The sequence below is a fragment of the Podarcis filfolensis genome, assembly GCF_964270895.1.
Source record: "Podarcis filfolensis genome assembly, chromosome: 6".
NCBI classification, from domain to species: Eukaryota; Metazoa; Chordata; class Lepidosauria; order Squamata; family Lacertidae; genus Podarcis; species Podarcis filfolensis.
The window spans coordinates 1,610,000-1,637,385 of record NC_139609.1 but is presented as its reverse complement, the minus strand read 5'-3'; the positions used below and the strand labels follow the sequence as shown (position 1 = coordinate 1,637,385).

At 43.9% G+C, this 27,386-nt stretch overlaps 1 protein-coding gene across 1 annotated transcript in view; it reads right to left on the bottom strand.

Annotated features, from left to right (window-relative positions):
- The window catches only part of COLGALT2 (collagen beta(1-O)galactosyltransferase 2), a 57,397-nt gene that overhangs the window by 15,065 nt on the left and 14,946 nt on the right, over nt 1-27,386 (bottom strand). Inside the window, exons 2-5 of the mRNA XM_083621407.1 lie at nt 15,774-15,884; nt 15,114-15,231; nt 13,440-13,574; nt 8,722-8,926 (exon numbers count right to left, since the gene is read on the bottom strand). Of these exons, the coding sequence (XP_083477533.1) occupies nt 8,722-8,926; nt 13,440-13,574; nt 15,114-15,231; nt 15,774-15,884 (569 nt within the window). The remainder of the gene's footprint in view (nt 1-8,721; nt 8,927-13,439; nt 13,575-15,113; nt 15,232-15,773; nt 15,885-27,386) is intronic.

Sequence of the window (27,386 nt, the reverse complement as noted above, 5' to 3'; positions counted from 1 at the left end):
CAATGTCTATACAGAAGTGATCCCTTCATGGATCACTGCCTTGCCGTGGCGAAGGGGCTTGAAGAACTCAGAAGCTATGAACTATGCCGAGCAGGGCACCCAAGATGAACAGGTCATAGTGGAGAGTTTTGACCAAACATGATCCACCTGGAGGAGGAACCGGCAAGCCACTCCAGTATCCCTGCCAAGAAAACTCCATGGACAAAGACAACAGGAATATAAAGATGAGCCCCTCAGGTCGGAAAATGTCCAACATGTTACTGGGGAAGGGCGGAGGACAAGTACAAGTAGATCCAGAGCTGATGAAGTGGCTGGGCCAAAGCCGAAAGGACGCTCAGTTGCGGATATGCATGGAAGCGAAAGGAAAGTCCAATGCTGTAAAGAAAAATATTGCATAGGAACCTGGAATGTAAGAACCATGAACCTGGGTAAGTTGGATGTGGTCAAAAATGAGATGGCAAGAATAAATATTGATATCATGGGCATCAGTGAACTAAAATGGACGGGAATGGGCGAATTCAGTTCGGATGACTATCATATCTACTACTGTGGACAAGAAACCCGTAAAAGAAATGGAGTGGCCCTCATAGTCAACAAAAGAGTGTCGAAAGCTGTACTGGGATGCAATCTCAAAAATGATAGAATGATCTCGATACGAATCCAAGGCAGACCTTTTAACATCACAGTAATCCAAGTTTATGCACCAACTACTGGTGCTGAAGAAACTGAAATTGACCAGTTCTATGAAGACTTACAAGACCTTATAGAAATGAGACCAAAGAAGGATGTTCTTCTCATTATAGGGGATTGGAATGCTAAAGTAGGGAGTCAAGAGATAAAAGGAACAACTGGCAAGTTTGGCCTTGGAGTTCAAAATGAAGCAGGGCAAAGGCTAATAGAGTTCTGCCAAGAGAACAAGCTGGTCATCACAAACACTCTTTTCCTACAACACAAGAGACGACTCTACACATGGACATCACCAGATGGGCAGCATCGAAATCAGATTGATTATATTCTCTGCAGCCAAAGATGGAGAAGCTCTATACAGTCAGCAAAAACAAGACCTGGAGCTGACTGTGGCTCAGATCATCAGCTTCTTATAGCAAAATTCAAGCTTAAACTGAAGAAAGTAGGAAAAACCACTGGGCTGGTAAGATACAATCTAAATCAAATCCCTTATGAATATACAGTGGAAGTGAGGAACAGGTTTAAGGATTTAGATTTGGTGGACAGAGTGCCTGAAGAACTATGGGTGGAGGCTCGCAACATTATACAGGAGGCAGCAACGAAAACCATCCCAATGAAAAGGAAATGCAAGAAAGTAAAGTGGCTGTCCAACGAGGCCTTACAAATAGCGGGGGAGAGAAGGCAAGCAAAATGCGAGGGAGATAGTGAAAGATACAGGAAATTGTATGCAGATTTCCAAAAAATAGCAAGGAGAGACAAGAAGGCCTTCTTAAACGAGCAATGCAAAGAAATAGAGGAAAACAACAGAATGGGAAGAACCAGAGATCTGTTCAAGAAAATTGGAGATATGAAAGGAACATTTCGTACAAAGATTACCATAATAAAGGACAAAAGTGGTGAGGACCTAACAGAAGCAGAAGACATCAAGAAGAGGTCGCAAGAATACACAGAGGAATTATACCAGAAAGATATAGATGGCTCGTATACCCCAGGTAGTGTGGTTGCTGACCTTGAGCCAGACATCCTGGAGAGTGAAGTCAAATGGGCCTTAGAAAGCACTGCAAATAACAAGGCCAGTGGAAGTGATGGTATTCCAGCTGAACTATTTAAAATTTTAAAAGATGATGCTGTTAAGGTGCTACACTCAATATGTCAGCAAGTTTGGAAAACTCAGCAGTGGCCAGAGGATTGGAGAAGATCAGTCTACATCCCAGTCCCAAAGAAGGGCAATGACAAAGAATGCTCCAACTACCACACAATTGCACTCATTTCACACGCTAGCAAGGTTATGCTTAAAATTCTACAAGGAAGGCTCAAGCAGTATGTGGACCGAGAACTCCCAGAAGTGCAAGCTGGATTTCGAAGAGGCAGAGGAACCAGAGACCAAATTGCAAACATGCGCTGGATTATGGAGAAAGCTAGAGAGTTCCAGAAAGACATCTACTTCTGCTTCATTGACTATGCAAAAGCCTTTGACTGTGTCGACCACAGCAAACTATGGCAAGTTCTTAAAGAAATGGGAGTGCCTGATCACCTCATCTGTCTCCTGAGAAATCTCTATGTGGGACAAGAAGCTACAGTTAGAACTGGATATGGAACAACTGATTGGTTCAAAATTGGGAAAGGAGTACGGCAAGGCTGTATATTGTCTCCCTGCTTATTTAACTTATATGCAGAATTCATCATGCGAAAGGCTGGGCTGGATGAATCCCAAGCCGGAATTAAGATCGCTGGAAGAAATATCAACAACCTCAGATATGCAAATTACACAACCTTGATGGCAGAAAGCGAGGAGGAATTAAAGAACCTTTTAATGAGGGTGAAAGAGGAGAGCGCAAAATATGGTCTGAAGCTCAACATCAAAAAAACGAAGATCATGGCCACTGGTCCCATCACCTCCTGGCAAATAGAAGGGGAAGAAATGGAGGCAGTGAGAGATTTTACTTTTTTGGGCTCCATGATCACTGCAGATGGTGACAGCATTCACGAAATTAAAAGACACCTGCTTCTTGGGAGAAAGGCGATGGCAAACCTACACAGCATCTTAAAAAGTAGAGACATCACCTTGCCAACAAAGGTCCGTATAGTTAAAGCCTTGGTTTTCCCAGTAGTGATGTATGGAAGTGAGAGCTGGACCATAAAGAAGGCTGATCGCCGAAGAATTGATGCTTTTGAATTATGGTGCTGGAGGAGACTCTTGAGAGTCCCATGGACTGCAAGAAGATCAAACCTATCCATTCTTAAGGAAATCAGCCCTGAGTGCTCACTGGAAGGACAGTTTGTGAAGCTGAGGCTCCAATACTTTGGCCACCTCATGAGAAGAGAAGACTCCCTAGAAAAGACCCTGATGCTGGGAAAGATGGAGGGCACAAGGAGAAGGGGACGACAGAGGACGAGATGGTTGGACAGTGTTCTCGAAGCTACCAGCATGAGTTGGACCAAACTGCGGGAGGCAGTGGAAGACAGAAGTGCCTGGCGCGCTCTGGTCCATGGGGTCACAAAGAGTCGGACACGACTAAACGACTAAACAACAACAACATACAGAATAATGCTGAAAAGAATTAAATGATTGAAAAGATCATTATGAAAATATACAAATGGAAGAATGGGGAAAATTGTGGAGTGTGAATTTGAAATTTACTGATTGTATATTATTAAAAGAGAATTATATGAAAATGATGTACAGATGGTATATTACACCTGAAAAAAACAGCAAAAATGTATAAAACAGGTTCCAACAAATGTTGGAAATGTAAAGAAAAAGAAGGCACTTTTTCATATGTGGTGGAACTGTAAATTGATCAGAAATTATTGGGATACGATTTATAATGAAATCAAGAAAATGTTTAAATTGACTTTTATTAAAAGACCAGAAGCTTTTTTATTAGGCATTTCAGGTCAAGAACTGCCAACAGAAAAGAAGAAATTATTTACCGTATTTTTCGCCCCATGGGACGCACCGGCCCATAGGACGCACCAAGTTTTTTTGGGGGGAAATAAAGAAAAAAAATATTATTTCCCCCCCCCCGGCGCTTGTGGGGCCGGCAGCGGGGAGAAGCGCTCTTCTCCCTGCCGCCCGCCTGCAGACCAGGTCCGGGGACAGCGGGAAGACGCGCTGCGCCTCCCCACTGTCCTCGGAGCTTGAGGGGCTGGCGGCGGGGAGAAGCACGCGTCTCCCCGCCGTCAGCATCCAAACCACATCGGGAGACAGCGGGATGGCGGCGTTCCGCCTCCCCGCTGTCTCCCGACCTTGTGGGGCTGGCGCTGCGGCTCTCCTGAAGCCTGGAGAGTGAGAGGGGTCGGTGCACACCAACCCCTCTCGCTCTCCAGGCTTCAGCGAAAGCCTGCATTCGCCCCATAGGACGCACACACATTTCCCCTTCATTTTTGGAGGGGAAAAAGTGCGTCCTATAGGGCGAAAAATACGGTATGTACGCTATGACTGTGGCTAGGATGCTAACAGCCCAGGGGTCAGCAAACTTTTTCAGCAGGGGGCCGGTCCGCTGTCCCTCAGACCTTGTGGGGGGCTGGACTATATTTTGAAAAATACAAATACCCTGCAAGCCGGTCCCACAGCTGCCTCCGGACCTGGAGGAGGAACGCACTCTGCACGAGCTGCCCGCTCACCGGCGTTGTTGACGAGCAGCAGCCGCTCCATCGGCCCGTCCCTGTGGAGCTCCCAGGTGGTGCGCACCATGTGCTGCAGCCCGTCGTCCAAGGCCAGGTCGGCGGGAAGGCTGCGTATGCAGAGCGCCTAGCAGGTGGCGCACAGCTCAACCTCCAGCTGCTCCAGTGCGGCCGCCGAGCCGGGCACCATGCCAGCAGGCGCGCCAAGCTCCAGCTGAAGCCCTGCGATGTGCCCATCACAATGCCCATGGCACAGCCCAGACCCGCCGCCCATCCACTGGACTCTCCGTCCATGGCTGCGCCGAGTTTACCTCAGCCACGGGCAGCGAGGATTTGGATTGGCTGCTGTCAGTACAGTACTTTGGCTACAGTTTTAAAAAGCCCAACTAAATTTCAGTGTTGTAATCTCACCCAATAGAAGACTTATTAGTGGCAGATTCATATTTATGTGATATCCTTTCATTTCTTTTATATATGCCTAGTGATATTTTCCTAAGCATTCTTAATCTTCTCACATATCCACCAAACAGGAATACAGTCTGCAATTTCTCCTCACATTTCCAACATATTCCACTGACATCGGGGGTATAACTTTGCTAGACAGTGTGAAGATGACACTATATAACATCTTATTAAAATTTTCTTTTTCCACAAGGTGAGAAAGCTGTGTAGGAAGTACATATTTCTTTCCACAATTCATCTGAGATGCTTTTTTCTAATCTTTTTTTTTTTAACCAATCAAGCACTTGCAACTCAGGTAACTCTGCTCTTTCCCTCTTGAGAATCATTTATGTTGTATCTACAGAAACAATGTAAAGAAATAGACTCACCAGCAGGGTTTGAGTAAACATTTACAATTGACAAAAATAAGTATAAAAGCTATGAAGGTGATGTTTAAGTAATAAAAGGTAACAATAATTCATACATAATTCATACAGAGAATTCATATGGAAGTATAAAAAAGAAAGCAGGGGAAGCCAATATTGGGAAAAACCAGAAGAGGAAGTTGAGGGAAGTCCAAGGCGGGGGAGGGGATTGGGGGAATGTTTTCTCCTTTTTGCATTTTGATGATTAGATATGTTGTAATATGTTGTAAAACTTAATAATAATAAAAAGAAAAAAAAGAAAAAGGATTATTATGAAAAGGACACCATAAAAGAGGAGGAGGAGAGTTTTAATCACTTATTAGAGGAGAACAAGGGGGCTCTTAGGAGGCTTGTGTGGCCACGCCAACTTGACCCTGGCCCAAGGAGAAAGCAGATTAAGAGGGAAAGAGCAAGCAAAGTTACCTGAGTTGCAAGTGCATGATTGGTTAAAAAAAAAGATTAGAAAAAAGCATCTCAGATGAATTGTGGGAAGAAATATTTACTTCCTACACAGCTTTCTCACCTTGTGGAAAAGAAATTTTTAATAAGATGTTATATAGTGTCATCTTCACACTGTCTAGCAAAGTTATACCCCAGATGTCAGTGGAATATTTTGGAAATGTGAGGAGAAATTGCAGACTGTATTCCTCTTTGGTGGATATGTGAGAAGATTAAGAATGCTTAGGAAAATATCACTAGACATATATAAAAGAAATGAAGGGATATCACATACATATGAATCTGCCACTAATAAGTCTTCTATTGGGTGAGATTACAACACTGAAATTTAGTTGGGCTTTTTAAAACTGTGGCCAAAGTACTGTACTGGCAGCAGCCAAATGGTATAATCCAATAGTTCCAACAGAATGAGAATAGATGGATAATATTTGGTGTGTAGCTGGAATGGCAGGCAGAGCCACCCAAAGCCGCTTGCATTGGACTGGGGGAGATTTGGACTGGGTAAAGGTGTATCTCGAACCATCCCTGCTGGTTTCTGTTGGCTCCAGCCACCTGCAGAGTGATGTCAGCAGACTTGAATAGCTTCAGCGAAGTGTTGGTGTCCTGTGACTTCAGACCAAGAATTCTGCCCGTGGCAAATTCAGGATTACAACTGAAAGCGTACTGAGGAGGAAGCAATAGCTAATACTGGTTCCTTGTGCAATGCACATGTTTGAAAACCCAAGCTGGCCTTCACTCGTTGTTCAGCCTTCACATTTGTGCTTCAATAGAACAAGATGTGAAACTGCTGTGCTATCAAAGCACACCAGGCTCAATGAAGAACGTCATAACCAGGTGCAGGACTCAGCCCAGTGTCATTAGCTATCCATTAGGCAACAGACTCCGGATACATCTCAGCACATCACTGGAACACAGGCCCCTTGACAGAGACACTTGGGATGAGACCCAAAAGAAGAGACAGCTGAAGCTTGTACAGTGGTACCTCGGGTTACATACGCTTCAGGTTACATATGCTTCAGGTTACAGACTCCGCTAACCCAGAAATAGTATCTCGGGTTAAGAACTTTGCTTCAGGATGAGAACAGAAATCATTCTCCGGCGGCACAGCAGCAGCGGGAGGCCCCATTAGCTAAAGTGGTGCTTCAGGTTAAGAACAGTTTCAGGGTAAAAACGGACCTCCGGAATGAATTAAGTACTTAACCTGAGGTACCAATGTATTGCTATTTTTGCCACACCAGTTACACAGTGAAACCATTGTGTGTGCACATGTGATTCTCTCCTGAACATGCGTGTCCCTTCTTTAGTTGGCATTTGAGCCTGCTGTAGATCAGGAATAGCAGCCCTAATAGGAAGCAGAAATTCAGGCTACTCAGAAGCTGACTTCCAATGTGAAGTTCAAAACAGATAATTCCAGCTCTTACCAGCCCTTCCCACCCCTGCTTGCACCAGAAGTCCCTTTGTTTTGATTTTCCAGGAGAGGGGAATCCAAGCTCAAAAACTGAACATTTTCATGCAGACACAATCTGCTGAGACAGCTACAGCGGCACAGATTATTAATAGCAGAACCCCCAGGTATTGTTTTTAGAAGTGTGGGGTTGCCTGTGGAAAGGGCTGTTGTGCATTGGTCCCATTATGAACTCTATTTTCTAAGGCAACCAGCTGACTACGATTCTTGCCAAACCACAGTTCAACTGCCAGGTATCATTATGGGGAATGGGTGAAAATGTATCTTGATGTGAAGGGATTGGGCAGTGATTTAATCCATTACTTGCACATCCAGCTCTCTCATTCCCCAGCCTCAGGCCTGCTTTCCTGTGTAAAACTATTTCCACGATCATTTCAAAGCAATACTTTTCGTCCTCTTTAGTAGTATCATCTCCTTTCAAGTCATTTGCTTTGTTTTCCTTTTCCCTCTCTACCCACTTTCCTTTTCCCTTGTGCCTTTGATCATAAGCCTGTGTGCAGCATCTTGCTTTTAATCTCTGTAGGGTATTCAATAACATGTTAGACCTTTTATAAGTTTGCTCACCCTCATTGGTGGGCGGTGTTGTGGCCAGGCCCCAGGCCCACAAGTGATCCGACAAATGGCAGGCCAGATCGCCTGGCTGCCAGCTATTGGCCAATGCCGGAAGCTCTTGGACAGGCGTTCTGCTGGCAGTGAGCCCAAACAGCCAATGGGGACGCTTGGACCCGCTCCCAGGGGTCGCTGAATTGTGGCCTGCCTAGAAGTCTTTCCTGCCTTTTGTGTTGATCTCCTGCAGACCCTCCCTCAATCTGTTTGCTTTTTCTTGTGCTTTGGCCTTGCTATGGACCAAGTCGGCCACAGTATTAACAGGGGTGGGCAGGAATTTTTCCATTTGGCAAACTGGCACTGGCCATCTGGTTTTTGCCTGGTTTCGTTACAACTTTGTTAGGTGGTAAGGCACTGGCTTAACCTAGATCTTTGGTGAAGAGGAGGTTGTAGCCTCTGCCTGCTCCTCCTTTAGGAAAAGGGTATCCTATTAAAAGGATCCGGGAGGAGTGGCTTCTGTCCAACACCCAGCTAGGGCCATACCACTCCTCCAACGGGGGTCCTGCATTCTCTACTGTAACAAATAAGGGGAAGATTGCCCTTGAGTTGTTTTGCTTTCGGGGGGGGGGGGAGGAGGTCGCCACTGCCAATCGCTCACCCACCTGCCACTACTCACCCACTCACCACCGCCACCAAACACCAGCATTCCCTATCAGGCTTATACATGGGAAAATAATGTAGGTTGTTTGCTCCTTTGTTTAAGGATCACATCATTAACACAGGACAATTATGCTCCTGCTTAATGGTTCAAAGTGAAACCCACTAGCTACAACTTGTGAAAGGATTGGCTGATCACCACATGGTCCCTTAGTGTTCATGCACGAGTACAAAAGACGGCACATGTGTACTGCCATTGTCACTCTAAACACTGTTAGAGTTCAGGGTTTTTGTTTTTAAAATAGTAATACCGTAAATTGTTTCTCTTCGAGTTGTCAAAATAGGTAATTTAAACCCTCCCTGGATTCACTGCATTCTCCAATCCATTATTCCATAGCTAGTTCAGAAGTCTACCTGCTTGTCGACTTGAGAAGGCAAAGACAATGATGTCATCAAAGGTCCAGGTATAATCCTGATGTGGGGGATAAAACACCAGTTTATCCGACGCCTCTTTTCTCAGGTCAATCAGGAATGTGGAGTGAACCATTGGGACTGCAAAGCAACCAGTCCTCTTCCACTCCCTGATCAAGGCATAATCTGGTGTTCTCTTGTAGTAGCCCTAGAATAAAATGATAGTACAAGCTCATTAAAGCGAGAATCATTTCAGCTAGCAGCAAAAGCCCACAATCTGAAGGTACACAATCTGTAGGACTGTCCAGATCTAGAAATCCAATCGCCTAACAAAAGCCTTGCAGCACCTGTTTATGTTAACTTGTTTTATGCAACACTTTTCAGGTGTAAACCATCCATGCCCCAAAGCAGCTTGCAGAAATATAAAAACAGAAACATCAATAAAGGAATTCATACAATAAAAAAGAAAAAACAAAAAAAAATTTTTTTTCTTTCCAGTAGCACCTTAAAGACCAACAGTTGGTCTTTAAGGTGCTACTGGAAAGAAAAAAATTTTTTTTTGTTTTGACTATGGCAGACCAACACGGCTACCTATCTGTAATAAAAAAGAAAGAGCACCAAAAGTCAGACAAAAGGAGCTAGCTAAGGCTAAGCACATACTATCTGTTTTATTTTACCCCATTTAAAATAATTCTTGGCCACCTTAAAACAACCCACTCAAAAAAAAAAAAAAAGTCAGCCAACCAAAACAATTTCTACAGTCCCAGAGAATAAAACAGCCCTCACATGACACTGATAAAGATTAGAGTTGGCATCTTTGGTAGCCTGTTCCAATGTGGTGGTGAGAGTACAATAATGTCAGACCTCTTTAGATTTCCACCTCACGTGGTAAAAAAACATAACAGAGGGAGTTTGGTTAGGGTTGCTACCTTTGTTGCATGTTCAGACCAAGAAACCTCCCCCCTAAATAAATTCACACTTGACTCAAATTTTAGTTTGGTTTTTGGCAGAATTTAGGCCACAACTTTATTGATTACAGAAAGTGGCTGGTTGCATAGGCTCTGGTTTGACTAGCTCCCTGCCATGCAGGTAGCGCTGACCCAGGGTTCCAGCATAGGTCAGCCAAGGGTGAACACCTGGATAAGCGGAAAGCCGGGAACAGTTTATCTCCACCACCCAAATGTCCCCCTGGACTCAGGCACGGGCACAACCCCCTCTCAGGGGATGACCAAACCATCGAGTCCCTGGATTCCTTTAACGGAATACCCTTCACACAGGGATGGTGAGAACGTTTCCCCTTCCCTATCACCTGAACCAGAGCCCATCTGCAACCTTACAAGTTGTGACGATTCGCTGCGCGGCAGGCGAAACCCAAATGGCAACAGCCAATCAGCCAAGTGGGGAAAATTCCTGCCGTGCCCCTGTCCCAACGACAGATGACACACGATGGCATAGCAAGGTCAAGCGCAACAAGCTCTAAAAGTAGGGAGAGGTGGGCAGGTGTTCCGAATGCACGGGCCGAAAGAGGAAGCTCTGGGTCATGTGCATGCGTATATATAGGTCCCTCAATCCGTTTGGACTGTGCCCCATTGGCCAGATGGAACCCAACATCGAGGGACCTACCAATCAGTATTGTGGCTGACCAATCTTACCCACCCACAACACAGGGGATTGGTCTCCAGGTCTCACCGCAACACGTGCCCTCTTTGAGGGAGGACACGATTTCTGGCAAACTATATGACAGGGTTGGGATCATTTTTTCCCCATCTGGTACTGAAGTGACTTCAAAACAATCCATTACAATCTGTTGCAACCTAACGGGATGGCACCTCTAGAATTTGTCCTGCATGCACACACACACAAACGAATTTGTAAATGTGCCTGTGCTTGGCTACCCAGAGCTTAAACACATGTCCTTTCACACCCCCTTTCAAACACATGCATTTGGAGAGGATCCCTAAACTTGGGAGAGAGAGAGAGAGAGAACCTGAAATAGAGGACAAAACTGTATCAATACAGGACGTGGCATTTTCCACTGGAATATGGGACAATCTTGTATCATACAGGACAGGTGGCAACCCTAAGTTTGGTTGATAATTTTAATACCTAGGCAGATTTGTGCTGGAGGAGGTAGCCATTGGGGTATCCAGGTCCTAAGCCATTTAAAGTGTTATAAAGTAAAAACCAACAACATGAATTAGGACTAGAAACAAGACTGGGAGCCACTGCAGGTGAAGAATCAAATATATCCAGTTCTTAAAAGGTAAAGGTAAAGGACCCCTGACAGTTAAGTCCAGTCGCAGACGACTCTGGGGTTGTGGCACTCATCTTGCTTTCAGGCTGAGGGAACCAGCATTTGTCCACAGACAGGTATCCAGGTCATGTGGCCAGCATGACTAAACCACTTCTGGCGAAACGGAACACCATGACGGAAACCAGAGTGCATGGAAACACCGTTTACCTTCCCACCACAGCGGTACCTATTTATCTACTTGCACTGGTGTGCTTTCAAACTACTAGGTTGGCAGGAGCTGGGGCAGAGAAACAGGGGCTCACCCCGTTGCAGGGATTTGAACCGCCAACCTTCTGATCAGCAAGCCCAAGTGGCTCAGTGGTTTAGACCACAGCACCACCCGCGTCCCCCTATCCAGTCCTTAGTTCCAGTATTTTGTACTCCCTTGTAATTTCCAAACTGCCTTCAGAAGGATACTGCACACTTCAACGGTTTGAACAGAAAGCTACAAGGGCATTAATGCGTTATGATGCATTCGCCTAAGCTGGTGCTTCATGCCACCAATACTACTTGGGCCTCCAAAGACAAGAACCCCAGAGAGCACACCTATTCCTTTAAAAAGGGGGATATAAGCCCACCCAAAAGAGGCCCAATGCCATCGCCCAGACGGAGCAAATAAATGATAACCACTGAACAAGCTCCACATCAATAACACTTCCATTGTATGCAGTAGGATTACCTGAGACTGAACACTCTGCAGGAAATACTTGGGCCAGCAAGTATTAATGTCAATTTTTGCGAAAGGAGAGTGTACTGGATGATGTACGGTGCCTTTGAAACAGGCTGTTTATTTAACAGATGTATATGATGAGCAGATAGGAAGCAAGCATTAGGTCCTAGGACACCAGTATTCTAACAAGCTGCTCCTTCCAGTCAGAAATATATCTTGGCAAGCTCTTTCCCCCCCTCCCCACATTCAAGACAGAAAAAAACTTCTTTGTTTGCAGAAAGCACCAGTGCAAAACCCATCCAGAAATAGCATCAGCTTAGACTAGCTGTTGTCCAATTGTCCACTAGGAGGCCGAACAAAAACACATTTAGCATAATTAAGGAGTATATTTAAAATATGAACTACAATCCAAGCTTCTTCTATGTCACTGGCCTATGGGAAATTGACTGGATTATTTTTGTTATGGCAGTGTGTTCAACATCTGGACACAAGGTGAAGGGAATCTGAAAGCTTTTTATCACTCAGGAAGGAATACCACAGATGGAACACCTTTAAATAACTTTTTACAGCTCCCTTGAACTCTCCTTGGGCTGTTTGGCTAGGACAAGGGCACCTGAAATCATGGCACAGTCTCATGCCTAGTAAACATTCTCCCAAACTGGGCAATTCTCAGACAGATTGGGGTTTGGTGGGGGTTTTTGCACAAATCACGCTACCAGAACTTTCAGCAATGGAAACAACTGCCTAAGAGTCCACCCTGAGAAAACTGCTCTCCAGAGCCCACTGCCAAGTTATGAGAACAGTGTGACACAGACAGAGGCAGATCTGAAGGTCATTCCAAACACCAAGTTGCTAAAACAATCACACTGAGAGAGTAGCTTCTCATGCAGAGGTGTGCATGCTATTTTATTGCCTTGGTTTTCACTATTATCAACAATTCCTTGTGGATTTGCTGGGAGTTGTTTCCACTTGTCAGAAATATGGACCCCGAATGGTCTGCAAACCAAGGCTAGCTGATAAACGTAACACTGAACAGTAATCAGCTCCAGAGAACTGCAGCTACCAGGCTGCTCCAGCTGCACACAGATCTCAGACTGTGAGCAATTTTTCCCCAGAGGGGAAAAGGCATGAGTGAAATCATTGGACTCTAATTGCATTACAAAAAAAAAAAAAAAGACAAATGAGGAGTGGCAGAGGAAAAACAGTGTTTTGTTTCATCTTAAGAAGCCTGCAAGATGCAATTCCTTTTCGAGAATCTTTCTTTCAAAGGCTTCATTTCTCCACCGAATATATTGGATTGATTTTGACAAAATCTTTTGCCATAAAGGGACTGCAAAGATACACTTTAATGACAATAACTCTGTCATAAATTACTATGCTAACCAGCCACCTGGTGCATGGAAGGCTTCTGCCAGAAACCCAAAAAAATCCAAATTTGCCATTTATGAAAATACAAACTTCTAGGTCCCAAGGGAGATAGGAGCATCTAAGTACTGTCCATCAAAGACATGGAGGCTGGAAAGGGGTTTCAACAATCATTGCATGGGATATTTGTCTCTTAACAGCGCCCTCATTTTGATACCAGCTGCAGAGAACAAAGAATGCACACAATACAATAATACACATGATACATATCTTACACATTTATTAATTCATCCCCTGTATCCTTGCCATTCTTATATACTTGCTTTCAAGCCCTGGGACAGGGATCTGTCTGTTTGGGTGGTGTATAAGTAACAGTAAAGAAACATCTCTTGCCTGAGGGGTCATTCCACACCAGAAGTTAGAGTAGAGAGCACGAGATTCAAGCATTGGCGCCACAATGGTCTTATTTTCTGCTATCATGAGATTCAGAACTTCTGGGTTTGTCAGAAAATTATCAGCATCTATGAACTAGGAAAAGGGATTTAAAAAAAAAGCATGTGAGGTTTTGTGTGACTGGATCTGAAGAGTGTCTCTAATGTCCACAAACAAGACTTGGTTAAGAGCATTACCTATCTTGAGTTCTTGCAATGTTGCAAAATGAACAAAATAAGCAGACTTCCATCACATATCCATCAGCATTAAGCTAACATTTACCTTGTACTGAAGCCAACAGCAAATATTGGTCAACTTTGTAACTACTACTTTGCACATACCAAAAAGTGGTGATATTTAGTAAGGCACTTGCACCGCTGAATTGAAATGAAGCCTCTGGATGTGTGAGACACAATCAACAAGAACAGAAACCCACAAGCACTTCATAGTGGGCCCTGCAAAGTAGTCCACAATGGAGACATTAGAGCAGGGATAAGAAATTTGTAAGCCTCATGAAGTTGTTTGACTACAACTCCCATCATCCCTGACTTTTGCCTATGCTCACTGAGGCTGATGGATGTGAGAGTCCAATATCATCTGGAGGGCCATAGGTTTCCAAATCCTGCATTAGAGGGAAAGGGCTTAACTAGAACAAACCACCTCACATTTGGAAGGAGAGGCAAGGGGGCTTGCAGGCGGAATTGCTGGTTGGTTGGCATCCATCTGTCTCAACAGACACCCAAGTGCACCTCTGGGGTGAAGTCAAACCGCTGAGTTAGCAGCACCGGTGACCTTCCATGGTATGCAAGCCCGGGCAGCGTGTATGGGGGTCTAGGGCTGCCCAGATGACAAGACCCCTCTCTTGGCCTCACTGATGGGGGCCAAAGGAAAGCACAGCAATACGTTTCGCACCAGCTTGACTGCATGGCAAAGCTTAACCCCTGGAAAAGTGGGAAGTGTATAAATCAGCATGTGGTTTTTCAGCTACAGTGGCAGCCTTCAAATATGTAAAACACCCTGGAGTCATTCCTGGGTGCCTCAGCGTGTCAACCATTGAGGTGTTAAGAGTATTCATTAACATGAGGCAAATATAGTTAGACGAGAATTAATTTTGTTGCGTATGTTTGAACAAAGTAACACAGTGCTCTGGTGGTGGGTGGCAAAACAAGGTCTGAGAATCCACTCATCAACTACATCACATGTGGGACTTTGGGTCCTCCAGATGTTGTTGGGACTTTAACTCCCATGAGCCCCAGTGAGCATGGCCAGTGGTTAGAGATAATGGGAGTTGTAGTCCATCACCTAGCGGATGTTCCTGATCACACAAATACTTGTGGAAATAGGTGCAGGAATCTGGGCCAAAGTTATTTATCCATTCCCAGTCCTACAAAGCTGTGTTTAGAGGTGACCAGTACAGGAGTCAGGACTTCAGTGGTCAGTGAAGGTAAGTAGTTACCTTGCATATCCCAGCACATCTGGGGAGGAAATTATGCAGCACTGTAAGACAACCAATTTTACTTTTCCAGTTTCCTTCTCTACAAAGCTCAGAAACAGAATGCGTCTCTCAAATGCCCAGCATGCAAATCAAGGGAAGGAAGGAAGCCTAACCAGCCAGAACTTTAATTCTTATTTTACCATGATGTAATCAGACCACTTTTCCTTGGCAGTTCTCAGAGCAGTCTGCCTCAGTTTCATCACATGGGTAAACCTGGAGTTTGGCCAGTGTTTGGGCCCAATTTCCTCTGGGTAAGACCTACAAAACAAAGAACAAAAAGGGAAAACATGCAGCCCTCTTGTCATGTTAAATGCTGTGCAGCTCCTGCAGGATCGCTGGGTATTATTTCTCTCCTGACTTTGGTGTTTTAATTAAAAACTGAAAGGGGGGGGGGAGAGAAGCAAATTCACTAAGTCACCTCAAGTGCTCCAAAAATGTAAGGGTAAAGAAAGGACGTTTCAGAGCAAAGAAAACACTCTCCAAATTTATTCCTGGAGTGTGTACCCAGGACACAGGGAACATACACCATCACTGCGCTTCCTGCCCAACATGAGTGCTGTGAATTAAATAGAATTTGGACGTGAGGGGGGGCACACCCAACAGCTCTTTTCCCACCCCAGCTTTGAAAAAGATAGCATTTAGCCAAATTAAATTGCTTCTGGAAATTGCTATCACAAGTATGTGAGGAAGGCTTTTAAATAGCTTTAGAAAGGATTAGAACATTTCATGCTGTTTCCCTGAATGTGCTTAGCTTTGTTACACTTGATTTTACTGGAAAAACCCAGCATTCGAATACTTACTGAGGGTCCCCCATGGGCCTCCACTCCACATAGTGATACAGTTTCTGTACATTCTTCAGCCACTCCCTCAGGATTTCTGTTGTGTTGTCAACATTGTGGTCAGTAGCTACCCTAAAGGAGGAACAGTGAATGTGCAGAGGGATTACTAAACATTCACCACCTTTCGGTCAAACAAAATCTTGAAGAGGCATGTGTTCACAGGTAACAACAGCCTCTCTGCCAATGCTTCATAGATGCACGTTCAAACAGAGCACAGACTCCATTTTGGGTCTGAAACATTCACACAAATTCCCACCATTGGCATCTTAAAACAATACTGACTAGGCATTGAGTGATATTGTTCATCAGGTCAACTTCAGCAACGGAGATGGAGTGGTCTGGGATTGCTGGGGGCTTAAAGACCTATCACTACTTCTGCAGCAAGGTCCCAAGCCCCCAGCCTCTCAGCTCAAAAAGGGGAGTGTTCTAGCCAATTAGAAGTCTTTTTACTCTTAGGAGCCAATCAGAATGAAAAGAGGATTGGCTCCTATGGTCATTCTGGAGAAGGGGCATGTGAAAAACACAGAGGATGAGTTGTTCTGTATGTTCCAAAGCTCACTTTCAAGAGAATGGTGTGCACGTTCTGCTATGCACAATGGAACTTCAAGAAAAAAATTGACCATGTTGTTGGCATCTGTCTGTCTCAAGAGACAGTGGACACTTCCCTAGGGGTGAAGTCAAACGGCATGAGAATCACAGTGCCTGCTGTGACTGCGGAGACCAGTAACTCATAACTGCTGTTTCCCACATAGTTTTTGCTGTGTTAGCTTCACCAAAGTGACTTTCCCGGGGCACAAGCCTGGGCAATGTGTATGGAGGTCCTGGGCTGCTCAGATGACAAGACTAATTTGGTCCAAAGGAAAGCAGGTAAGTGGCCATTTGGCACCAGCTTGGCTGCAGGGGTTGCCGGAAGGAGGTGTACAAGGCACCATCATCTTAGGGACTCCACTTAATGTAGGATTTACTCCTTAGCCTTTTCTTCTCCCAAAGATGTCCCATAAGGCAGTGGATAATTTGCCCATCTCCATCATGGGAAATAGATCTAGCTGAAAAGCAGCAAAGGAAGATCTGCATTGATTACTGCAATGCATTCCTCATTGTTATTCTTGTATAATCTTAAATGGTTCTGACTTTCCTTAAGAGACCCCACACTTCTGAATTTGCCACTATATTACTCTGTAGCCATGTGCACACATTCAAGCTTAATCAAAATACGACAAAAATCAGAACAAAGGAGGCTAAGCTTTAGCTCAGGCATAGGCAAACTCGGCCCTCCAGACGTTTTTGGGACTACAACTCCCATCATCCCTGACCACTGGTCCTGTTAGCTAGGGATGATGGGAGTTGTAGTCCCAAAACATCTGGAGGGCCGAGTTTGCCTATGCCTGCTTTAGCTAAACAGGCTGCAAAGATACTTCCAAATGCAATTATTTTAATAGGTCCTTCTATATATATTACTTTATGCTACAAAGACTGTGTGGGCTGCATTCATAATGTCCATCTGTGAGATTAAGAAAGAATACGGAATGTGAGTGATTTTCTAAACCTTTCAAGGCAGCATTTTTTGCAGCTTCTTCATTAGAAGACAGGCTGACACACATCCAGGCCTGTCATTGCTGCTGGGCAATGTCTGTATGCACTGCAAGGGGAGAGAGGGTTGTGAATAGACCACGACTCACTGTAATTTCACTGTCTGAAATGACAGAGGAGAAAGTGTTTGCCTGCAGTCACTTTGCTCCATGTGCATATATCTGGAAACTATGCATCTGCGCAACTACACAAATACTTCTGTACTTCTACAAAACAAGATGTCCCCTCAAGAAGAGTCCCTGACCTTTTCCATTGTCCATATACTCTGAAGCCACCCTTCTCAGTTACAGCACCTTGGGGAATATTCCATTCCAGCCCTACTGGGAGTGAAGAAGTTAATAAACATGACTAACTTAAATTCATTGTCCAATAGGCCTACATAGTTGACTGAATCCCCAAACTCTAAAACACTCCCTAGAGTGTTTCATCTGGCTGTCGTCATTTGGGTGCCAGGTGAAAACCTCTCTAAAAAATAAAATAAAATAAAATAAGTCAAGCATTTAGATGGAGTTTTTAATGCTACTTTTATCTTTTTTGTTTTGCCCTAGTACCATTTTACGCTACTCTTGTGTATTGATTGTTGTTTGATGCTTTAAATCTTGTTAGCCCATCAGACAGTTTATGATACCTGGAGTGGTATAGAAATTTCAAATTAAACTAAACACAGAGAACTCTACACCAAATTTTTTACAACCAATAAAAATTTTGTCACTGACTTTGGATAGCTTGGCACAACCACATTTGGCCATTTCCTCCTGCATGGCAGTGAATGCATGCACTTTTAATGGCACCAGGATGAGGCCATTATATATACAGATAGGTGCTTGAGCCAAAACTCACTCAGTGATGAAAAGGAGGGGGGAGATCCTTCAAAATTATTAAGCTACTTTCACAGCAGACAGATGGCTGAAATCTGGTACACTCTGGTCACTGTACCCACCTAAATTCCACTCGTGGTAAATCCACATAGATTAATGGACAGAATTTAGTATTGTCCATTAATTTCAGTGGAGCACTTTCGGTCATGCTCTAAGTATGACTAACGCTGGATACAACCCTCGGTTCACTACATGCTTATCAAAATAAGTTATTCATGGCACAATCCTGTATATATTTACTTAGGGGAGAAATTTGATTCAATTCACATTTAAAGGTGAGATTACCCAATTCACACTTTCCAGAACAATATGCAAACCAAAATTCGGTTAGCCTTCAAGTCATACACCTTTGAATTTTGCAATGCAGTTTTTTAGTCAAGCTACATTTTAAAAAATGCACATGCAGGGTAAAGTAATTCACAAAGTAATGCGGAGAACTGAGTGTCAGACTGGGAAATACAAGAAACAAATAAATCAAAATTGGCAGATTCACCTATCCTTATTTGCAAGTGAGTCTCATTGAATCCAGTGGTACTTGCCTCTAGGAAAGTATGCCTCAAACTCTTATACTCGGGAGAATGACAAAACTATTTAGCCAGTCATATTATTAGAGGGCCTCTATATGAAGTGTGGGAGAAAAATAAAAAACTCCTAGAATGGAAAACACCCTGGTGGCTATCACCAACTGATATTTTAATAACTAAAAAAGTAAATATGGAAGGAGAAAGGCTGACCTATGAAGACCTACTGATAAGATCACAAAGCGGATGGAAGATGAGAACATATGAGGAGTTGAAAGATAAATTAACAGGCTGGTTACAATTCCATCAAATAAACGCAGCATGGATAGAAGATAAAAAAGTAGGGATGAACGAGAAGAAATCCAAATTTCAGATAGAAATAATTGAAGGTAAATCCAAATTATTATCCAAAATGTATAATATATTATTAGAATGGGACACCAAAGATGAAGAAATAAAGGAGGTCATGACAAGATGGGCAATGGATCTGGGATACAATATAGAATATGATAAGTGGTCGAAATTATGGACTAGTGGAATGACATTCACGGCATGTGTCACACTTAGGGAAAATTTGGAAAAGATGATGTATAGGTGGTACATCACACCGGCAAAACTAGGGAAAATGTATAAAACAGGAAATAAGATCTGCTGGAAGTGTAAAATCAAAGAAGGTAATTTTTTCCATATGTGGTGGACATGCGACGAAATGAAGAAATATTGGGAACTTATTTATAATGAGCTAAAAAAAATATTTAAATATACATTTCCCAAAAGACCAGAGGCCTTCCTACTAGGAATAATTGGGGATGAAATCAAAAAAGAAGATAAGACATTATTCCAGTATGCTACAGCTGCCGCTAGAATATTAATTGCCCAAAATTGGAAAAATCCAAACACCCCAGCAATCAGAGATTGGCAAACAAAATTATTTGAATTTGTTGAACTAGCAAAAATGACACAAAAAATCAGAAACCAAAAAAATACAAAGTTTATTAGCAACTGGAATAAATTTATGATATACATTGAAGGGAATTATAGAAACCTAAAAACTATAGCAGGTTCGATATAGATCTTACGATGTGTAAATCATTAACAATTATCAGTTGCAGGAGAAAGAAATTATTTATACTAAGAAGCCTGAAATCGGGAGGGATGGAGGTCAATAGGTGTGTAGAGGAATGATTTAAGCATTTAAAGATATAAAGATTTAAGTGTGAAGACAAAGAACTGTAATGGAAACTGATGTTATTTTTATGTTATGTTTGGATATATTTTTTTTGTAACTGTTGATTTGTTTTTCCTTTTGGTTATTTAAGTGAAACTCAATAAAAAGAAATTAAAAAAAAACAAAAACAAAACTATTTAGCCAGTAGCAATCAATTTCAAAAATATAAATCACCCCATTCAAGTTTGTTACATTGCCCAAGCTAGCTCTATTCTTTATGTATTGAATTTATAAAACAAAGGGTTTTCTGTGTTGCCTCACTTTACTGTATGGGAAACCAAACATAACAATGAAGGAGCTTTGAGACAATAGAACTTGCTTCTCCCAGTTAAACACCCAACAGAGCGGAGAAGGCTTCCTTATTTGACTGGATGAGACATAATGAAAGGAAACAGCTTACAAGAGCCATTTTCACTGAATGGGTTACCCAAAATGAATGCGAGGCATACACAAATAGTCTCTTCATGGAGAGTCAGAATGAGCAGAGGTCATTTCTGATGTTATGTGAAAATGCGAGGATGGGTGACATGGCCAGGGTGACAAGAATGTTTCTGTTGTGTATTTCCACCCCAGGTGGCAGGCAGATAGCGAGGCTTGGCGCCCTGGAGGGGGGAGTGTGCAAAGAATGTTGCGCTGTGTGGGCTTTCTCTAACCTTACCCATCTGACAGCAGCATGTTTAGAGTTTCGAATCGCATGCGTTATCAGGGAGAGATGAACACATGCTGAACCAGTGACTCAGCATTGGCTCATAACTGGAAAATGGGTGTAAAGCTCTTCATTTTTCCACTATCCACACCCCACTAATACGGGTTCTTCTAGTGGGGTTTCAAATGCGGAAGACAGGAGTGCCTGGCGTGCTCTGGTCCATGGGGTCACAAAGTTGGACATGACTAGACGACCAAACAACAACAACTGGAAGCATGCCACACAAGAGAACAAGTAGTTAGGCACAAGATTTCAGCCCCAAAAGGGCTTTTAAAATTGAGGAAAAAACAGCATTTTTTTGTTTCAATTCATGTTTTGGATCCTCATTACCAGTGCTTTTTTCTAGAAAAAAGATCCTCTTTCTCCCTTTCTCTCTCTCTCTTGTCCTGCCCCCACTCTGCGTTCCCCTCCCCTTCTTCAACCTCTCCCCCACCTTGCCTTGTCTGCTTTTCACACCCACCCAGAATCCCACCCGCCCTCCTCCTCCCTCCTCGTCCCTCCAGCCACACCTGCGCTCACCTCTAAGGCTTCCCCAGCCACAGAATGGGGCTGCTGCTTCCTCCCCCCTTTCTCTCTCTCCCCACAGACATGGAAAGAGTGAGCAGAGACAAAAGGGAAGTGGCGCTCATGCTCAGCCGGCCGCTCACAGCACCGTGAGGCAGCGGCATAGCCGCACATCCATGGGGAGAGCCAAGGAGGGACGATGCAACCTTCTGACTGAGAGGGCCTCCTTTTCCTCGCCACTTCAGCCTCCTGCTGTTGACAGCCCCTCTTTTGGCCACGATGGCTTTCTTGCTCTCCCCACCCTCCATTTAGCTTATCGCAAGATTTGAAAAGAGAAAGAAGTGCCCGTACTGCGTACCATTGAGTACCACCAGGATAAAGCACTGCACGTTACTGTAAAGATACATGTGAACAATTCAGTGTCCATGGGTTAAATTGCCTCATGTGGCAATCTCAAAACTCTTTTGAAAACTCTTTGTCGAAATGCACTATGTGAATGATGATGATGATAATAATAATAATAATAATAATAATAATAATAATAATAATTTATACCCCACCCATCTGGCTGGGTTTTACCAGCCACTCTGGGTGGCTTCCAGCAAAATATTAAAATACAATAATTCATCAAATATTAAAAGCTTCCCTAAGCATAAGATGTATATAGCCACACAAACATTTTTAAAACTCTTGCAACACCAAATGGGTTTTGCTGCCCATACACACAGTTGCGCTATTCCACATTTACTCCTTGAACTGCTACCCTTCTCCTTCACAAAACACGCCCCCCACAAGTTACAAGGATCAGAGAGTCTATGTACGAGAGATACACACATCAAACCCTTAAAGCACATCTGAAGCTGCTTTCCACCTCCAAAGAATTCTGGGCACTGTGGTCTGTTAAGAGTGGCTGGGAATTCTGTGAGGCGCCCAAAATTCTTTGAGAGGGAAGAGCGTGTTTTAAATGTACAGTTTATACGAAGCCTTACATGCTGCAACTAACAAGCGAGATTTAGACATCTAGCCAAAATGTTTACGCTAGCAGAACCAGAACATTCTGGTGCAGCAAACATGGCTATCTGCCTCTTCGACCAAAGAACTAACGGTTGTGTATTCAACAGAGTTTAGATCTAGATAATTCTAAGCAACCCAGCCAGAAAGTTAACTAAAAAGTTCCATCAACTTTCTCCCCTTTTATATTCCTGTTTTGAGCTTCTACTTCATTGCTTGTTTATTTACTTTGACCCTGGTGTCAGGGGAGGGAAGAGCAGTCTATTTTGCCAGTTTTCATCCTTGAAGGAAAATTACCAAAACTTCCTACTAAAGGGAACACCGTGTGCCTTCTGCCACAGTGTGGTCCACGGAGCAGAAGCAGAGAAACATTCCCCCTAACACAAACACCAATGTGTTTTCCCCACTCCACACCCCAACTTAATAGTCATTAATCATCACTCATGTAGGTTGGAAGGGTTTAGGGCTGGACTCAGGTAAAAATCCTCACACCCCTTATTCTAGATAGAGAGAAAGGGAAAGAAAGAAGCAAGTGTACATATCTACACAACATAAATTTATTTAAATAGTTGTTCCCTCTCCCCAAGGGAACAGTAGTTTGGATTAGGGTGGGGCTACTAATCCAACAGAGAAGTCTCACAATGTTCACCCTAACTATTGTGCCCCATAGTGTGAGACTCACTTCAGGGTGGTGTGAATAATGAGCAAGACTAAACATATGGGTCTCTGGCTGTGTACATACTAGACCTTTAAAACACAGGCTTTTACTCAAAGAATTCTGGGCACTACAGAGAACACTGGATATTGCAATTCCCAGAATTACTTGGAGATTGATAGCAACGAAAGTTAAAATTGCTATCTACACCACTTTGAGTTCCTTGAGGAACAAGTGGAATATAATTGTAACAACATATTAAATTATCAGACCTCCCCCATGCAGGAACAGGGCAATCGTGGTGAACAGACTCTTGTTGTGATAGCCCCCTGCAACAGATCTGCTCCAATTCCACCTTCTCTACCAGATACCTTTGAAAACGGTTGGCAGCTGGACCAGGATACTGGAAGCCTAGGACAAGGTAAGGCTGCCATTTGTGTGCCTCCCATCCTCCTGGCTAAGGATCTGCTGGCCTGGGCTGATGGAGGCGTGATGCTGCTCTCTTGGAAGTGTTCTGAACGAGGCAGGACAAAGCCGGCTGCTTCCTCCGTAAACCAAAAGCACATGCAGCAGAGTATGAGAGAGTCATCAGACTACCTGGTTTTTTGTTTTGATTAAATGTGTGATCGTCAAGATGGCAAACTCACTCTGCTCTCCCTTCACTGAGGGCTAGTGGTGGTGGAGAAAGGGAGAGGGAATGCTGATAAAAATAAGAGAAGGAAATCTGTTCCACAACTACAGTCTAGAAAAATAGCAGGCTGCTCTATGCCTTCAGAGCCAGGTGTGCTGGGTCCTTTTCAAAGTGTAGCTTGTAAAGAGTATTCTGGGAGGAGGAAGAATCCCCACTGGGCATTTTCCGGTCCATCAAATCAGTCTTCAGGTATGTGAAATGTCAGTGAAGATTTTCTAACATACTATGTTGATATTTCAATAAAATACCCATGACAAAAAGTATTCGAAATAGGATATCCCATCTTTCAACCATAGTTTGCAGAGCAGCTTGAAAATTAACATGTGCTAGTTGGTCAAAGGTTCCTAGCGACAGTCAAGTCATTTGCATCAGTGCAACAGAGATAATATAATAAGCAACTATTACCAGTCCAGCTGCTACTGGGAAAATGTATGCTAAGTCTCTTCCTCCGTTAACTGTTCCTATTTTATGTGTAGAACTATATATCATTAGGGGACGCGGATGGCGCTGTGGGTTAAACCACAGAGCTAGGACTTGCCGATCAGAAGGTCGGCGGTTCGAATCCCCGCGACGGGGTGAGCTCCCGTTGCTCGGTCCCTGCTCCTGCCAACCTAGCAGTTCAAAAGCACGTCAAAGTGCAAGTAGATAAATAGGTACCGTTCCGGCGGGAAGGTAAACGGCGTTTCCGTGCACTGCTCTGGTTTGCCAGAAGCGGCTTAGTCATGCTGGCCACATGACTCGGAAGCTGTCTGCGGACAAACGCCAGCTCCCTCGGCCTATAGAGCGAGATGAGCGCGCAACCCCAGAGTCGGTCACGACTGGACCTAATGGTCAGGGGTCCCTTTACCTTTACCTATATATCATTAGCCTATGTACACAGAGGAGCAACAGTTGAGCATCAGGGCTCCCAGTTCCCTGCTTAGCTCCTTATACCACATCATGACTAACAAGGGGGTAAAGATAATTCAAAACAGTAAAAGTTACAGAATTTTACAAATCTGTGAACCGTGCAAATCATGCAGAAGTTAGGGTTACCTAGACATGCAATCAGTGGCGTAGCGTGGGTTGTCAGCACCCGGGGCAAGGCAAGTAATTTACGCCCCCTAACCCGTGGATTTGCGCCCCCTAACCCGTGGATTTGCGCCCCCTAACCCATTGATTTGCCCTAACCCCAGATGTTGCGCCCGGTGCGGTCCGCCCCCCCTGCACCCCCCACGCTACGCCACTGCATGCAATTTAAAAGTGTTGGACATATGTTACCTAGACATGCAATTTAAAAGTGTTGGACATATGTTACCTAGACATGCAATTTAAAAGTGTTGGACTGCAGGTGGTGAGGCCTCAGTGTCCCTGCATAATGCATTTGGGGGGACTGTTCACAAATTTAGTTAGTCTCCTCTGTTCTGATGTCAGCTATATTCCTGTGGTGGAGCTTATTGGAAAATTACCTAGGGAGTGGACAAAGCACAGTGAGTTCTCTTTCGCCCATCTGCATTCCTAAACATGACTCTGCATTTTCCCCTTATGAAAGATACTCCTGTTTGGTGAATGGAATGACACACACACAGAGAGAGAGAGATCTGTATGAGTTTGCACTGGCTGAGGCCACAGTTAGGAGATGGAAGAGGAGAAAGAACTTGAATACTATGACTGCTGAGGAACAGAGAATGTTGTGACTACATTGTGGCTTTAAGGAGCTTTTTTACCTCAGGATCCTGACATTCTTGTAGAAACAGGTTGCATTTGCAGAAAGCAAAACCTGTCAGGAATATTGTGGCTTCAGAAGAGAGAATGAAAATGCTTTCTACTTGGTGCGCAGGAGAATTCAGACACCACCTAATTTATCTAGAAGTGATCTGCTGATTTGGGAATGTGGGAAAGGGTAACGAAGAGTTGTAGAATTGTACTCTACAGACTTCCTCTCTCCGAGAATTGTACAGGGGGAGTCCAGAGTGCGATTCACCCAGCGAGCCCCGCCAGCGGAAGCCCACACAAGGAATGCCACCAGCACAGCACGAGGACCCCTCTCCCCTCCCCACATGCCCTCATGTCCCCTGAGCTGGCTTTGGGGAGGGTCAGGAGACCCCTCAGAACAGCCTCCAGAGGGAGGCGTGCCGCGCAGGGTGGAGCAAACTGCTTAGAACTACATTCAATTCCTCCCTCATAATCTCAAGCAGAATTCTCAGCCTTCACACTACATATTTATTATAACTAGACAAATACCCAGCACCAGTTTACTGTTTCAGTAGAGCTTTTCCACCCTTCCTGGGGGTGGAGATGAGAGCTGCTCATATAAATCAGTGGAGAATTTGTAATGGGGATCCAAATTTAAAGTGCAGCTTATATTCGAGTGCGGCTTATATCCGGGCCAATACGGTAGGAATTGTTGATGGAGAAAGAGTGACTAAAGTGAAGAACAGCCCAGATCAGCCTCCAACCTCACTGGGTATCCATAGCCAGGTCAGGCTGGTGGCTCTTTTCTTAAAGAGAGAGATTATCTTACTGTGATAATGGAGTCGTTTGAATGCTCCCAAGATAATCAAGAGGTAAACCTAAACCTAGTATGCGGACTTGAGAGTCAGTGGCATCAAATCAAGAAAACCTGAGTAAGAAACGGCTGTCGGGCAGCTTCTAAGAGAGAACATCTGGTCCTTGGGGAGATTTCTTGCTGTGGAGTCCAGAGATCTAGTTGCACAGGTTTCTATGCAGCTCCCCAGATTAAAAAAGAGAACAGCAACTGCTCTCAAGTGTCATACAAAAGAACAGCATTGTTTGCTGTAATTGAACCAAGCTCAACTTTTCCTGGTTCATATCTTAAGCAGGTGGTACCCCAGAGGAGTAAATTAAGTTGCAATCTGTTTTCAAGAAACCTGAGTTTGTCAAACGTTCCTCGCTGTTCCCTTTCTTTAAAAAAAGATAAATTACATGCTGAATGGATCCCTTTGTCTCTTCTGATGGAAATCTGCTGTCACACATAGCACTATCTAAAATGACAACGATTAAAGTAGTAGGATAGTATGAATGAAAGAAGATTCCCAGGTGTAACAGATCGACAGTGCAATCTTATACACATCTTCCCAAATGGAAGTCACACTGAGTTCAATGCGGCTTACTATCAGTGTGTGTGTGTGTGTGTGTGTGTGTGTGTGTGTGTGTGATTTCTGCCCTAAATGCAATGGTGTATCCCATTGTTACCTACTGTGCTTTAGCAACTACTTGCCAAATATCACAGCGCATGGGCGTAGCCAGGATTTTTGTTAGGGGGGACAGGGCTTTTGTTAGTGGGAGCTGAACCACCGTGATTGGTCAGTTAGTCAAGTATTTCTATTGTTTTACTTGATGGGGGGGAGATGCCCTGTCCCCCGTTGACTATGCCCATGTCACAACCATACAGCAGTGAATGTGAAATGCAGCCACAACCATCTTGAAATCACTCTCTGATATACATCTCACTTTTAAGTTAAGAGCTGCAACAAAAAGGAGATCCAAACTGGACATTTCTTCTTCTTCATGGGAAACTAAAGAACCACACAAGAAAGGAATGGAAGAGATTAAGGCACTTGCTTCAGTCCCAATGCTAGCAATTTGCCTTTTTTAAAAAAGCCTTCTTTCCAGCCTACTGCAGAAATTCAGTACAATTATGTGAGGGCAGCCAACATGTGAGCATGTGATGGATTCAAGTTACTGAACTGTAATGATCTCCTAAAAATTGCATCGGGGGAAGATGAAAGGTTGGCACATATACAGTGGTCCCTTGGGTTAAGAACTTAATTCGTTCCGTAGGTCCGTT